The sequence below is a fragment of the Salvelinus sp. IW2-2015 genome, linkage group LG32 (genome assembly GCF_002910315.2).
Source record: "Salvelinus sp. IW2-2015 linkage group LG32, ASM291031v2, whole genome shotgun sequence".
In the NCBI taxonomy this organism is placed as follows: Eukaryota; Metazoa; Chordata; class Actinopteri; order Salmoniformes; family Salmonidae; genus Salvelinus; species Salvelinus sp. IW2-2015.
The window spans coordinates 1,222,709-1,239,064 of record NC_036871.1 but is presented as its reverse complement, the minus strand read 5'-3'; the positions used below and the strand labels follow the sequence as shown (position 1 = coordinate 1,239,064).

General features: G+C 40.7%; 1 protein-coding gene across 1 annotated transcript in view; it reads right to left on the bottom strand.

Annotated features, from left to right (window-relative positions):
* myo10 (myosin X) overlaps nt 1-16,356 on the bottom strand; it is a 273,035-nt gene that overhangs the window by 116,281 nt on the left and 140,398 nt on the right. Inside the window, 1 exon segment of the mRNA XM_070436603.1 lies at nt 11,434-11,621. Within this exon segment, the coding sequence (XP_070292704.1) occupies nt 11,434-11,621 (188 nt within the window).

Below are 16,356 nucleotides of genomic sequence, written 5' to 3'. Positions count from 1 at the left end.
CAAATTTGGACTCATCAGACCAAAGGACAGATTTCCACCGGTCTAATGTCTATTGCTTGTGTTTCTTGGCCCAAGCATGTCTCTTATTATTATTATTGTCCTTTAGTAGTGGTTTCTTTGCAGCAATTCGACCATGAAGGCCTGATTCATGTAGTCTTCTCTGAATAGTTGATGTTGAGATGTGTCTGTTACTTGAACTCTGTGAAGCATATATTTGGGCAGCAATTTCTGACGCTGGTAACTCTAACGTATCCTCTGCAGCAGAGGTAACTCTGGGTCTTCCTTTCCTGTGGCGGTCCTCATGAGAACCAGTTTCATCATAGCGCTTGATGGTTTTTGCGAATACACTTGAAGAAACTTTCTGCATTGACTGACCTTCATGTATTAAAGTAGTGATGGACTGTCGTTTCTCTTTGCTTATATGAGCTGTTCTTGCCACTTAGTATTTTACCAAATAGGGCTTTCTTCTGTATACCACCGCTAAATGTCACAACACAACTGATTGGCTCAAAAGCCTTAACATGGAAATAAATTCCACAAATGAAATATTAACAAGGCACATCTGTTAATTGAAATGCATTCCAGGTGACTATCTCATGAAGCTGGTTGAGAGAATGCCAAGAGTGTGCAAAGCTGTCATCAAGGCAAAGGGTGGCTACTTTGAAGAATCAAAAATATAAAATATATTTTGATTTGTTTAACACTTTTCTTTGGTTACTACATGATTCCATATGTGTTATTACATAGTTTTGATGTCTTCACTATTATTTTACAATTTAGAAAATAGTAATAATAAAGAAAATCCCTTGAATGAGTAGGTGTGTCCAAACTTTTGACTGGTATGTATACCATAAGGCCTTTCGTTGAGGGCCTAGTTACACCCCAATGCAGTGTTCCTGAAACTCCTGGTTTACAGGCCACATCAAGCCTGCAAGTCACATTATGCTGGCTTGCAAAATGATGTGTAATTCCTATTGGGATACAGCCAGAGTGAGAACATCCAACAATTGGAAGCTTAAATCACTCGTAAACTGCATTGAGAATGTCTGCTGGGGTAGGGAAGATTTATTATTGAGACTACCTGAATAATATAAACTGGAACAGCCACCTCAGTAACGAATACAAAAAGTCCAACTACTAACAGATTAGATTAGTTTAGAAAAATGCATGTTATTTATGTWTGTGTAGAATAAGATTAATCAACCAATCAATGTACATGCAAAAACATATGAATTGAAACAAATAATTCAGAAAATCAATCTGCAGTAAAGCATGCTGGGAGATATGATAATGATCGGCATGGTTTTGAGTGGTTTTGAGCAAACATGAATTTGTAATTTTACTCAACAATCAAATTCAGCTCACTCCGAGCGGAGTGAGTAAACAAACTTTAACACATTAGCTCAAATTCTTATCCTTTTGAAGTCCGCTCAACTCACCTAATAACGCTGATTAAGCAATTAGTTAAGTTGCATTTTTTACAGTGAGGGAAAGTTGGCTATTGCATTTTTAAAYGTTGACTTAAGTTAGAATTGTGTCCACAAATGTACCCACATTTCTATTACGTGTAAATCGYTTATGATTAGTGAATGCCATAATGTAGTTATTTGGTGAGATACTTCTCCCTATTAGCTGAAATCTTATTTTCATTSTTTTAGCTGTCATACTGGCTGTTCAGTCCAAACCTAGAGTTGTATCACGGGAATTTGTTGCGCTATACAGACGTTGCCTCCCTCCAAGGCACGTGTTGCAAGGCAACCCCCTAGACCTATGGGCAAAAACCAGTGTGAGAAACTTRCTAGGAAATGTTTATGCTTGGAAACAAACAAWAAATACTGCACTCTGACCCATAAAACATATCTGCTTGATTCRTGATAGTGTTGTAAGACAAAGCAAGGAAAGTGAACTMCAAAACGTCATGTCGTTTTATTGGGATTTGTAGCTGTTGTTGGTAAATAATGAATCTGCTAGCTTCTGAAATAACTTACTKAYCCTTTAAAATTAATGGGGTACATTTAAAGGAACGGGAAATCTATTTTCAGAAGGATTGGTAACAACTTTTAATAGCTGGGTACATAAGAGGATGGAATTCAATAAAAAAAGAACTAATAATGTCAGAAGAAAATGGCACAGAGACGGGCAACTGTAACTCATTTAAGTATCTCAGAGCATATTTAAAGGGACGGGACCTCCTTTTAAAGGGACTAGTGCATGTAACTCATTTAAAATGGCCTTGGCAGTGTGCCAGGTGGCCCAAACGGGGCAAACACAGAGCTGAAAGGCACTCTGCCTTTGTGTAAAGCCCTGGCCCTCCCCATGGCTCTACAATCCTAGTCTATTACACAGCCCAGCGGGCACTGTGGATTCTTTATAACAGAGTCAGTGGGCACACTGTTAGAGCATACCAACACCACTGGCACTGCCCCAACACTTTTGTGCCCCTGAAGAACACCACAGAGTACCACAGAGTCCGAAAAAGACTAAAGGACTCTGACACAGTGAGTTTTCACATCAAGAAAAGGAGAGAGGAAGGAGGGAAAGAGTTGTAAAAGATCTAATGCTCTGGTCCCCTGTAGGGAAAGCTGGTGTATGTATACTGCTTTATTGGCACGAAAGCTTCATTGCTACTGCAATGCTACAATGAGTCTTTCAATGTAATACTTTAGTACTGTGATAAAGTCGATAAGAAGTTCTGATGAAACTGAGAACATGCAACACAAATGGTAACGCTTTAGGAATGGGSTAAATCATAAGAGGTTTTTGGAAAGAGGGCTATGACACAAGTTACAAGAGTCTAACGCCGAGATAATGTATTGTACATTTCCTACTACGTTACCATGCCTCTGAACGCGACAAAAAGCAGCACACACTGTAACAGTAAGTCTGTGTTTAATTTATTCAAAATGCCGGAAAGAGCACCAACAAATATTTTGTTCGCCTTTGAGTGCAAAGRATTGAGTACACAGTATGCTATTGCTGTTGACCCGCTGTCACACAAGTCATGAGAAAGTAACGCAAAGGAGCCTGACTCTTGTCCTATAATCGCACAACAAATACAGGAAAGACCTCAAAGCCAGAATGCACCAGTGATTGCACTAGTTTAAAGGTTGCACCCTTTTCCCAAAAGAGAAGTTAGGGAACACAACACCAACAATCAAATCAAATCAACCAACAAACAATCAAATAAAATAAAATTTGATTTGAAGTTAGGGAACACAACACCACAAAATAAAGGTAAAAAGCAAAATAGCCATACACTTCAGTGTGATCTTATTCCTTCTTTCAACCTCAACACCTTTTTGTTCTTGCTTTTATACTAAATTCACTGTGTAAATTCACGGTTGAACTTAAATTGCATTCCAAGTCCCTACACACAAAACTCAAACAAGAATCAAAGTCAAACGCTCACAGGTATGTTTTGTGCACAAGTACCCTTCGTGACCTCTGTGAATTTAATTAAAATGGTTAGGGGGKCCTTGAGTTTGACCCCATAACAGCTCTGGGGTCAAAAGGTCAGATATTTTATACAATAACCCCCCCAAAAGCCAAATTCCTTTGTAACATTCGCTTCTCACCATGACTGGMCTCGACAACAGAACAAAACAGAAAGCAGATAAAACACCAGTGGGTGAACAACATTGTACAAAAAAGATCACAGGGAGTTTGCTTTTAAAACCCATGATAGTTTGTAGTATGGAGGCATCAACATAAACGAAAATGCAATGTGACATTTATCATCATTAATGACCAGGTGTTTTTTATTAAGTGTATAATGGCAGGTCTCCTCTTTCTCCTCCTCCTTCTTTTCCTACCTCCTCCTTCTTCTACACCTACCCTCCTCCTCCAGCTCCCATTCTTGGCTTCCCTTCACCGGGCTAGCCTGGATCTGATTACTTACAATCCCTAAATCTGAGCAGAAAGCTTCCTGCCCCGCCTAAAAGTGCCAGCCTAAACAATTTACTGTCCTTCTACTGCCCTATCCAGCCTCCCACACACTCACCAACCCAGTGAAACAATCTCAGCTCAGCTTGGGGGCAATGGGAGAGGCATATCCACTCACCGGCAAGTTTATTAGGTACACCCATCTAGAACCGTTTCGAACCCCCCTTTGCCTCCAGAACAGCCTGAATTAATTGGGGCATTGATTCTACAAGTTGGAAATGTTCCACAGGGATGCTGATCTATGTGGACATCACACTGCAGATTGAACGCCGGAACACCACCACCACCAGGCTGTACCATTAACACCAGGCAGGATGGGTCCATGAACTTGCTGCTTATGCCAAATCCTGACTCTGCCAATCAGCATGACACAACAGGAACCTGGATTTGTCAGACCAGGCAATGTTTTTCCACTCCTCAATTGTCCAGTGTTGGAGATTGTGTGCCCACTGGAGCCTCTTCTACTTGCTTTTAGCTGATCGGAGTATTTGTATTTCTATTTATTAGGGATCCCCAAGGCAGCAGCTACTCTTCCTGGGGTCCAAGCATAATAAAGCACTTACATTACATATAAAACCAAAGACAAAACAATACATCATATAACATTATTACACCACTACATATCTACAATAAAAAAAATGGTTAAGACCATCATACAACAATATCACAATGTTTGCGTATGCATGTGTCTGTACCTTTTGTGTGTGTCACTTCACAGTCCCCGTTTTTCTATAAGGTGTATATTTACCTGTTTAAAAAAAAATCTGATTCTACTGCTTGCATCATTTACCTGATGTGGAATAGAGTTCAATTTAGTCATGGCTCTATGAAGTACTGTGCGCCTTCCATAGTCTGTTCTGGACTTGGGGATTGTGAAGAGACCTCTGGTGGCGTATGCATGGGTGTCCAAGCTGTGTGCAAGTATTTTAAACAGACAGCTTGGTACATTCAGCTTGTCAACACCTCTTACAAAACAAATAGTAATGAAGTCAATCTCTCTTCCACTTTGAGCCATGAGAGATTGACATGCATGTCATTAATGTTAGCTCTCCGTGTACATTTAAGGACTAGCCATGCTGCCCTGTTCTAAGCCAACTGCAATTTTCCCTCTTTGTGGCACCTGACCACACGACTGAACAGTAGTCTAGGTGCGACCAAACTAGGGCCTGTCGGACCTACCTTGTTGATAGTGTTAAGAAGGCAGAGCAGCGCTTTATTATGGACAGACTTCTCCCCATCTTAACTATAGTTGTATCAATATGTTTTGACCATGCCAGTTTTGACCAAACCCTCAACATGCTCAATTTCCACATTATTCATTACGAGATGTAGTTGAGGTTTGGGGTTTAGTGAATGATTTGTCCTAAATATAGTGTTGAGGCATCCGCATACATAGACACACTGGCTTTACTCAATGCCAGTGGCATGTCGTTAGTAAAGATTGAAAAAAGAAAGGGGCCTAAACAGCTACCCTGGGGAATTCCTGATTCTACCTGGATTATGTTTGAGAGGCTTCCATTAAAGAACACCTTCTGTGTTCTGTTAGACAAGTAACTCTTTATCCACATTATAGCAGGGGGTGTAAAGCCATAACACATACGTTTTTCCAGCAGCAGACTATAATCGATAATGTCAAAAGCTGCACTGAAGTCTAACAAGACAGCCCCCACAATCATTTTATCATCAATTTCTCTCAGCCAATCATCAGTCCTGTGTGTAAGTGCTGTGCTTGTTGAGTGTCCTTCCCTATAAGATTGCTGAAATTCTGTTGTCAATTTGTTTACTGTGAAATAGCACTGTATCTGGTCAAACACATTTTTCCAGAAGTTTACTAAGGGTTGGTAACAGGCTGATTGGTCGGCTATTTGAGCCAGTAAAGGGGCCTATGATTAGATTTGCAGAAAAATACTTGGTTTAAATGTAATCTGGCACCTTATTATATAATATCATGATATTTGTGCATTTATAATGATGACAAGATATTGGATTGATGATGTGTACATGTACTGTGATGTAATTTGGATGTAATATCCTAGGCTTGTTATTGCAGTATATTAAGATGTGTGATTTACAACAGTCAGAATGACAACCTCATTAAAATTACAATTGAACAGGTAAAAAGGTGTGCTAAGACAATCCTCACATACCTTGTGCCCTCTCAAAAATAATGGGTGCATGACGACTCTGGTCACAGGTTAAATAATTATGTTTATTTGTTGGGTCACATGGAAATTCAAAAGGTTTAACGGTGGGTTGTCGTGACCCAGAAAAGTTGGGAACGATGGGACTAGTGCATAGGCTGTGGTTTTAAAATTCGGACACTTTTGTGCTCTGTAGCCAATACCAACACTTCAAAGTGTCAATAACTGTAAATTTTATAACAAATAACTATTTAATGCAGGTTTTTCCTGACAGTCTTACTAAAATGTATCTGTGGAAATCAGAAAATTCGATCTTGAGCCAACATGAGCTCTCTAAACACAGGTGAGAAATGGCTAACCTGACAGATTAAATGGCTGATGCGCAGCAAGCACCTGAGGAGTCGCCTGGGGTGATCCTCTGTCATACAACATTAATCATTTGACATTACAGGGTTGCCTCGGCCTCTAAAAATATATATTTTTTTACCCCTGAATTGACCCATTTCTCAGCCTCTGAGTATCACAGAAACATAACACTTTGAATGAATAGAAGAAAAATGTTGTTGCTATGGATGAAGTTGATCAAAAAWAAAAAAAAWACATTTTAAATATCCAATTTTACTATAACTGTGTGAAAAAGTTACAATATATGCTTGTTTTGGGGAATTAAAACCAGTAACTTGTGTTGCAGAAGGTTAATAAAATAAGTGTTTAGGCTTGTGTCTCTTTGCAATTATTATCAATTTGGGGGGCAAAAACAGGTTGGCACTTTTAGGGTTAAATTGCCTTGTACATTGCACCTTTACCAAGATACCCCATAAGCTGACTGGGTGCATCCCAATATATGGCTCCCTTCCCTTTGTTCTCTTTCCTCGTCCTCACTGAACGAAATGAAACAGATAGTTGAGCACAATATGGGAGCAACTCAACATCCTCAGTGCTACTCCTATCCAGTTCCTTCAAATCAGTGAGAACGAGGAGTAGTACAATGGGCAAAGAATGTAGCAAAGGAAGCCATTTTCACCCCTATGAATCCCACTAATGACTAACCAACAGAACAGTGAGTCCAAGCTTCTAAGGGACAATCGGTTAGCAGCTAGCCGTATGCAGACACCCTCAGGACAGCTACTTAGCAGTAAGCTACCTAGGCGCCCTTAGGATAAACACTAAGAAGTAATTACCACTCCATTCTAGTGTTGGACTTTTAAATTATTCACAGACTCACACCTCTGGGGTGAAATTTCCCCTAGGTACAGATCTAAGATCAGCTTCCCCTCCACCAAAGTGGAGAAAATGTAAAACTGACATAAGATCAGTGTCTAAGAGCAACTTCACCCTACTTCTGAAGAGATACACCAGTTACACGTCTAGGTTAGGGCTGGGAGGTGTTTAAACATCAAAAAACACAGCTGTGATGTGAAATTGCTGTGTTGAACACATGAAGAGAGTACTTCATCAGTGATGTGTCAAACACTTGAGAGAGAAAGAGTGTTGACAATGATTCCAGTATGTTCAGGCTACTTATTCTTGATGAGTATTTAGAGAGTTACAGTATGTGCTGACAAAAGCSTATTGCGAAAGTGGAAACACTTGTTGTACCATAAAATTCTCAGAATTTGATACATTTTCAGAAATTAGCAATAATGCCCTTTTATGTGTCAGAATCAGTGTTTTCTTTCACAGTCTTAGTAAATTCCACATTCAAACTATTGTACTTTTCAGTCTTTCACCAGCTCAAAGTGAAAGCCTAACATTTAAACGGTATAACAGCACCACAAGGTCATTAGCCTGGTTTCCACAATTCTTTTTGGGTTTGGCTTCCTTTTCATGTGTAACCCTAACTCCAGGCTAGAACAGAATGGCACCATTGTCTGTCCCTCCCGACATCCAAGTACATAATATAGTATGTTTGTGTTTGCTCCCCACTTCACACACCTTGATGCATAGTCCTCCCACATTCCATCTATCGTCAAATACAATCGTGCGTTATGCTGTATACAGTAACCCTAACATGCTGACTACACCGCTCACGTGCGTGAGCGTTGCAAAATACATTTAAACATACACGTTATTCAATTATTGCACCCACACTGCTCGCTGACCGTTTTATGTGTGGATTAATTGTCAGAGTAGAGGACCTTGTGCATTTCAGGTTAAATAACAACTCAACGTTTATATCCCAGGACAAAATAGCTAGCAACAGCAAGCTAGCTAAATAGGACAAATTAGCTAGCAACTGCAAGCTAGCTAGCTAGCTAAATTGCCATAAATGTTTAATGCTTTTCGACCTGTCCCCGAATTAAYATAATTGGTTCAGAGTATGTTTTGATATTTTAACSTGCGTGTCGTGATCGCGTTTGGTGTGGGGGGACAAAATCAATATGCGCACGATGGTGCAYGTGYGGCCGGTTTGGGTTCGGTCTTTTGCCGAAATCACACGGTGAGACGCCCATCAACAACATGACATTTGCGTGCGAGAGTAGTGAGTGTCAATTCACATACACTGTRTAGAGTATGCCAACGTAATTGTTATGAAAATCCATAATAAACCGYTGTTTTTGTTTACTATTTAGCCCCAGAGATTTACTGAGTTCCTTTTGACCTTAGATGTCCTACGGGATACACCGTACCTGGGCTAAACAGTTAGCTCCTCATGAGGATGTTGTTTGTTTCTAATAAACCAGAGCCATGTATAAACTACAGTACMTCTCGTTCTTTCTACATAAACAGTGCTCTCTCTTGAAATCGGAGTCCTCAAGTTTTCCAGCTGTAGCCTGTCTAGGCTATAATCAAAATCCACACAGGTACACTGCAGTTGTTTTCAAATATATAGCCTATTTGACTGACAAACCTTAGTTTACAGCCCAATACATTGTTAACTACATCTTTAATCTACTTAGCATAGGGAAGATCATAAAAAWTCATTTTCTACAAAATTTGTCTGCTTACTCTACCAGCATTGTTCCACGTAGACACGAGGAAAAAACACTTGCTTTCTAATTTGACGCACTATGAAGCCGTAGACGTCATTAACGCTCACGGCCCATCTGTTTTCTCTCATTCACGTATTCTATTTCCAGCGTGAGCACGCTCATTCGYGCCCTAAAAAATATGCTTTAAAAAAAAATTGGAGCTTAAGAAAAACAAAATGCACTGCAATACAACTAATCAAAGGAATACAGCGCAACTACCACCAAACAGCTGGAATAAAAGTGAACATGTATGGTATAGGACTTTGTATTGAACAAAAGTGCATTTGCTTCATGACACTGGTAATCAGTTTCCCCTGCAATTTCAATCTTTAAGTGGCAAGCTATATAACTGAACAGTGTCACACACAACCCTATTACAAGTTATCTAATTGTATCAAATTAATCTCAAATTAATCAAATCACCTACATCTAAATAACAACAATTATGAGGCCTAAATGTTTTATATGTAATTGCATTAYTGCGTCCCAAATGACACCCTATTCCCTACATAAAGCATTACTTTTGACCAGAGGCCTATGAGAATAGTGTGCCATTTGGAACATAACCTAAGTAACCTAAGTAGTCGAGGACCTCTGAATAGGAGCAGTTTATAAGGATACATGTGTCTCTCGTTACCTCAGCATCTCAGGGCTTCCATAAGTGGCCGTCAAACAGGGCTGTAAACTAATGTGGGCGAATTGCTGGGTAACTGCAGCRCTTGTATCTAAAACAGCATGCCCCGACTTGCTTAAGGGCACAAGAGCCACCACTGTGTCACCTAAATGGGGACTTGCGCAACTGAGCCATAATGTACTCCATGACCCATAACTATGTATGTTTACAACATGTGTGGCCTTGTGTGGCCTTTCACCCCCAAGCATCCCCGTATCTGTCATGTTAAGTTAGCATGAAACGGAAAACCAAAATGAGTGTTCTTATTGGACAAATTTCAGGTAATAGCTCGCTCCTTCGTACCTATTGAACGTGAACATTTTCTTATGCTTCTGCTCTACACGTATTGGCACCTCTGCTCTCCTGTCTTCCTATTCTATCCCATTCTATTCAAACTCAGCATTGACAGAGTTGAGCTGCTCACTCTGCAAAGCTAAGAATAATCCAACTGAGAAAAAAGTCCTTTGGCATCCACTCTCTGCTAAATGTGGACTGAATATTATCATTCCAAAACTGTAAAAATAACTCTGTGTGTTTGATGTGGGCGATGAGAACAGTGCCTGTCTGTCTGAACACAATAGCGCGAGGCCGGATGAGAAAGTTGGCCAACTACAAACGCAGAGGAAGGATGTTCGGGAAGAACCAAAGGAGCATGGCGATAGAAACAGAGCCAATAGCACCAAGACTGAGACTTGAAATTGAATCGGTTCGCTGTGGATGCCAAAGGGCATAAAGTTGTAAAGTCCACAAGTAGCCAATTGTGGACCAACAACCAATCATCTGTATTCATTCTATTGACAGGTAACATACTGGCTTCTGAGATTCTTTCACAGCATACAATTGGTCAGTCAGATATCAATACTCTATTACCTGCAAAGGGCATGTCCAACTGCCAGTGGTGTAAAGTAAAAAATACTTTAAAGTACTACTTAAGTCGTTTTTTGGGGTATCTGTACTTTACATTTTTGACAACTTTTACTTTTGCTTCATTACATTCCTAAAKAAAATATTGTACTTTTTACTCCATACATTTTCCCTGACAACCAAAAGTACTCCTTACATTTTGAATGCTTAGCAGGAAAGGAAAATTGTCAAATTCAAGCACTTGGTCATCCCTATTGCCTCTGGCCTGGCAGACTCACTAAACACAAATGCATCTTTGAAAATAATGTCTGAGTGTTGGAGTGTGCCCCTGGCTATCCGTAAATTTTAAAAACAAGAAAATGGTGCTGTCTGCTAATATAAGGAATTTTAAATGATTTATACTTTTACTTTTGATACTTAAGTATATTTGAGCAATTACATTTACTTTTGATACTTAAGTATATTTAAAACCAAATACTTTTAGACTTTTACTCAAGTAGTAGCTGACTTTCTGGCTGGCTGACTTTCACTTTTACTTGAGTAACTTTCTATTAAGGTATCTATACTTTTACTCAAGTATGACAATTGGGTACTTATTCCACCACTGTCAATTGCCCACCATTCACAGCTCACAAAATGACAAGCCAATGACTTCTCTACATTCTCTCACCCGATGGCGGCCTACCCAATCACATTTCTCATTCATTTCTCTTCAAATAACCCAACATCATTTCAGTCATTTAGTGTTCCTCATAGCATATGCTTTAACCCTGAGTGACTTACAATCAGTGCATTCAAACAAAGTCAAGCAAAACAACGACTCATAACAATCACCACTCACCTGATTAACACACACTGGTTCTGCAGTCTCTTCCATAGGGAGCGGTAACACTCGTTTGCTACGGCGTAGATGTGCGGGGAAATCTCGCCCAGGTGGTGTCGGCTGTACCTCTCCACCGCTGACCGGTCGTACAGGTCAGGGATGGACTGGTACGGGTTCACCGCAGCCAGGATGGAGCCGATGTATGTCTGTTGTAGGGGAAGATAGAGATGGGAAAGGGACATGAAACACATGGAGAGAAATAGGGTTGATTCACAATACTGAGCCCGGGTCAAGCCCAGCCGTGCTGAGCTGTACTGTGCTGGCCTGGTTACACATACATCCGCATTGCCCTGTATAGCACGGTTGCTGGAAAAAAATCTAAAAGCCATGTAGAATATCCCTTTTCATCAACAGATAGCATAATTCACATGGAATGGAATGATATTAAGGTTTTGTCTGCAACACTCCCCAGGGAATGACCGGACTTGAACAAGGGAAGTCTTGGGTGAACAGTCCTTTGTCCATGTTCCAATGTGAGAAAAACAGTTTTTTTCAGACAGCCCAAAGGCCATAGATAACTTAACTTAAGACAAAAAAAAACAGGCCATAAAAACCTTTAACTTATTTTCCAGGGCCTTGGAAGATAACAATCGGCCATAACCTTCCGTGAGGGAAAAATAAGTAGGCCAGGTAAAGTCATTGCAAACCAACATGAACAACAACATCATTGTGAACAGTCGGTCTGGATTTGCTTCAGAACACAACGCTAAGTTTATTTGACCTTTCCCCCTTCATTTTCTTAGGCCCACTCCAGTTTTCATGAAAACCCGCTTCATGTTTAAAAGTTCAAAGCCAAATAAACCAAAGTGCTGAAATAGAAACTTCTTCAGCCAGACAAAAGGTATTTTGGCAGATCCCTCAGTTCTGTGGTAATGAGTAATGGATAATGAAGCGTTTTGGAAGAAACACAGATACATCTGAGGGGAAAGCAACTTTACATACTTCAATCCGGTACATACCCCGATTACAGTTAACAGTGCTGATGACCCTGAGAATAAACTGGGTGAGGGTGAGGCAGTTGTGGTGAGAAAGCATGTTTGGGGTGCAAGTGGATGACACAAAATAAAATATTAAAACGCTGAGCACACCACGCCATTTCAACGTGGAGAATTTGGTCATATTTGGTAGATACGTTGATCAATGACATTACAACCCTTTTTTCACCCACTCAAAAAGACACCCAAAAGTTTGTTGAATTCCCAATGTGTTATCACTATGCTTTCAATCATCTAAAAACACAACCAAATTCCAAAGGAAAATGTAGGTCTCATTTTTGGTTTAGTTGTCACCTAAATGTGTTATCACTGCAATGTCAACCATTTCGAAGTTCAATTGGGAATACAATGCCATATATTGTATTTATTTATACAACAACTTAATGTGTTATCATTGTGATTCATCTAATAGCACTTCCAAATAACCTGGATTGCAGATGAAATTACATTAAAGTACATGGTGCATGTGATCAATGCCATTTGAGATTCTGTGCAGATTATTATAGCAATTGTGAAGACTTCCACAGACCTGCGATCCTGAACATACACACTTTCTATGATTACATAAGAAGACATTTATTGGCACAGTAACCTCAAAATGTGGCCATGGATGTATTACTCATTTTAAGGTTAAATAAATACTGACATTCGTTTCTAAGACAGTAAATTTGGCTATTTACTGTCTTACAAAAGTAATATTGAATTGTGTTTGGTTGACAACATAACCAAATATCAACATTTAAAGGAGATGTATCTACTGCTCGGATAGCTAGATCTGAGCCACTGACTTAATCCTTTTATTTTATTTATTTTACTTTTATTTTTGGTTGAGATGGAGACGTGAATCCAACATATTATTTGTTAACTTGTCGATAATTAATAGGCTATTTACCGTATCGAAAAAATTATATTGAATTGTGTTTGGTTCTCAATGCAACCAAATATCAACATATGAAGATGTTTCTTCTGCTTAGATAGCTCCATCTGTGCCACTGAGTCTTTAAATCCAGTTTGTCTATTCTTTAACTTACATTTTTGGTTGAGATTGAGACGTGAATCGAACATATTTATTATTAACTTGTAAGTTCCATTTAATATCAACCGAAGCTTGAAACCCTAGACCTACAGTGTATGTATTGACAATTTTTTGTTGAATCCTGGGCTGAAGGAAAACAATAGCTGTTGATGACTTCCCAGATGCTATATAGGTCTAAATAGCATAATTGATGATATATGGTTCCATTTCATTTGCTCTGTTGAACCTACCATTTGGAATGACTTTGACAGCAACAAGTGAATCTATTAAGTGGAGATTCCTCAACAATAATTCTCACAATAGCACATTGGTTATGGTCAGTGACAACTATCAAAGCTAAACAGGGCTGGGCTTTGTTAAAACCCTGGATGGGAGACCAAAGGGATAGCTGTAGATACACTCTCTAGTCGGAGGTGCTACCCAGCCTATTGGGTATCAACATCCAGCCTATTTGGGTGGCAGGTGGCCGAGCAGTTAGAGCATTGGGCCAGTAACTGAAAGGTTGCTGGTTTGAATACCTGAGTGGACAAAATTGCCCATTATTTTGGCTACCATGGCTAGAAAAAGAGATCTCAGTGACTTTGAATGAGAGGTGATTGTTTGGGCACGTTTGGCAGGAGCTTCAGTGACAAAGACTGTTCAACTTCCTGATGTTTCAAGATATGCCATGGCCGTCTTAGATTTTCCACCACCATCAACAAAACACCAAATGATAAAATGTATTGTGGAAGAATGGTGTTGTATCCCTCCAATAGAGTTCCAGACACTTGTAGAATTTACACCATGGCGCRTTGAAGCTGTTTTGGTGGCTCGTGGTGGCCCAACCCCTATAAAGACACTATGTTCGGGTTTCCTTTATTTTGGCAGTTACCTGTATGTCCACATAACTAGGTTTTAGGGTTGGACCAAAATTAAGCATATTCCTAGAATAAAAAGCACTTTATATACAGATTCTCCATTGAGAGTGCTTGTTAGTCAAGGAGTGGTCGTAAATGAATTAATCTGGGTCCGGGAAACTGGCTCTATGAGGGTTGGTTCTTCCTGGACCCAGATTAAGAATAAACCTGGATAAAAAGGTGCTACGTAGTCCAGGAGTAAAATGGATCTGTGTCCGGGAAACCGGCCCTTAGAGTCACACCGAGGCCAATTGAGAAATCCCATAGTCTTTTCAGGACCTCTCCCATAGACATGGGTGGCAGGCAGCCTAGCAGTTAAGAGCGTTGGGCCAGTAACCGAAAGGTCACTGGTTTGAATCCCCGAGCCGGCAAGGTGGCCTTGAGCAAGGCATTTAACCCCCAACAACAGCTCCCCAGATGTAAATTAAAGCTTCCCCCCTACACCGCTCTGATTCAGAGGGGTTGGGTTATATGCGCAAGACACATTTCGATTGAATGCATTCAGTTGGGCAACTGACTAGGTATCCCCATTCCCTTTCAATGTAACCATTACACCCAAAGTGGGAGAGAGTGAGACATCTCGATCTGAAAAGCCACAAGACTGAGCAGAGACTTATTTCTCCTAACCATTTTATCTTCACCGGGCCCCTTCTGCCGAGGCAATTGAAAACAAGAAAACAGCTCCCTGCTCACAGCACTATCTACAGTATCTTGCTCCCACACACCGTAACAGAACTTTTAACCGAGAGTGTATGAGAAAAAAACATGGCCAGTGTAAACGCACAAATGCATTGTGGGAAAGGCAATTAAATGGCCGGGCCCATGATCGAAAGCAACTTCCTGTTCTACTGAAATCAGCGGAGCTTTGAATTATTAGATTCTTTATAAAACAAGCAGATAAATTAAAAACTAAAATCTCCGGCTTCCTTCATCCTCACTATAAAGAGGTAAATCATGGTTGTCTCCCAAATTGCACCCTATTCCTATCCCCTGGTCAAAAGTAGTGCACTATATAGTGAATAGGGTGCCATTTGGAATGTATCATGATGGAAAGCTTCAAGTTCCTCGGCGTACACATCACTGACAATCTGAAATGGTCCACCCACACATACAGTGTGGTAAAAAGGGTGCAACAGCGCCTCTTCAACCTCAAGGGGCTCAAGAAGTTTGGCTTAGCCCCTAAGACCCTCAGAAGCTTTTACAGATGCACAATTGAGAGCTTCCTGTCGGGCTGTATCCCCGCATGGTACGGCAACTGCACCACCCTCAACCGCAGGGCTCTCCAGAAGGTGGTACGGTCTGCTCCAACGCATCGCCGGGGGCACACTGTCTGCCCTCCAGGTCACCTACAGCACCCAATGTCACAGGAAGGCCAAAAAGATAATCAAGGACATCAACCCCCTGAGCCACGGACTGTTCACCCCGCTATCATCCAGAGGGTGAGGTCAGTACAGGTGCATCAAAAACAGCTTCTATCTCAAGGCCATCAGACTGTTAAATAGCCCTCACTAGCCGGATACCACCCGGCTACTCAACGCTGGCACCGTAGAGTCTGCCGCCCTATATGGTGGTATTCAACATGTGTGTTTGGATTTGGACCCCAGGAAGAGTGGCTGCTGTCTTGGCAGCAGCTGATGGGGATCCCTAATAAATACAAATGCATAGACATAGAATCACTATCCCCACACAGGGCCTACTTGGAGCTGACCAGTGTGTGTGTGTGTGTGTGTCAGAATTAGCAGCAGCCAAACTGACTCGTGCTTCACTGCAATGTCTGGATAGCTATTTTACCTATCAGCTAACCACATATGTTATAGCAATCTGTCAGTCGACGACAGTCGATGACTTGGCACGCAACCATTGGTTGACGTATGTAACGTCTAAGCAGTGGAACGCATGCCATCATCGACTGTGCAGTCGGGCACCAGATTGCTATAACATGTCGGTCGTGCTC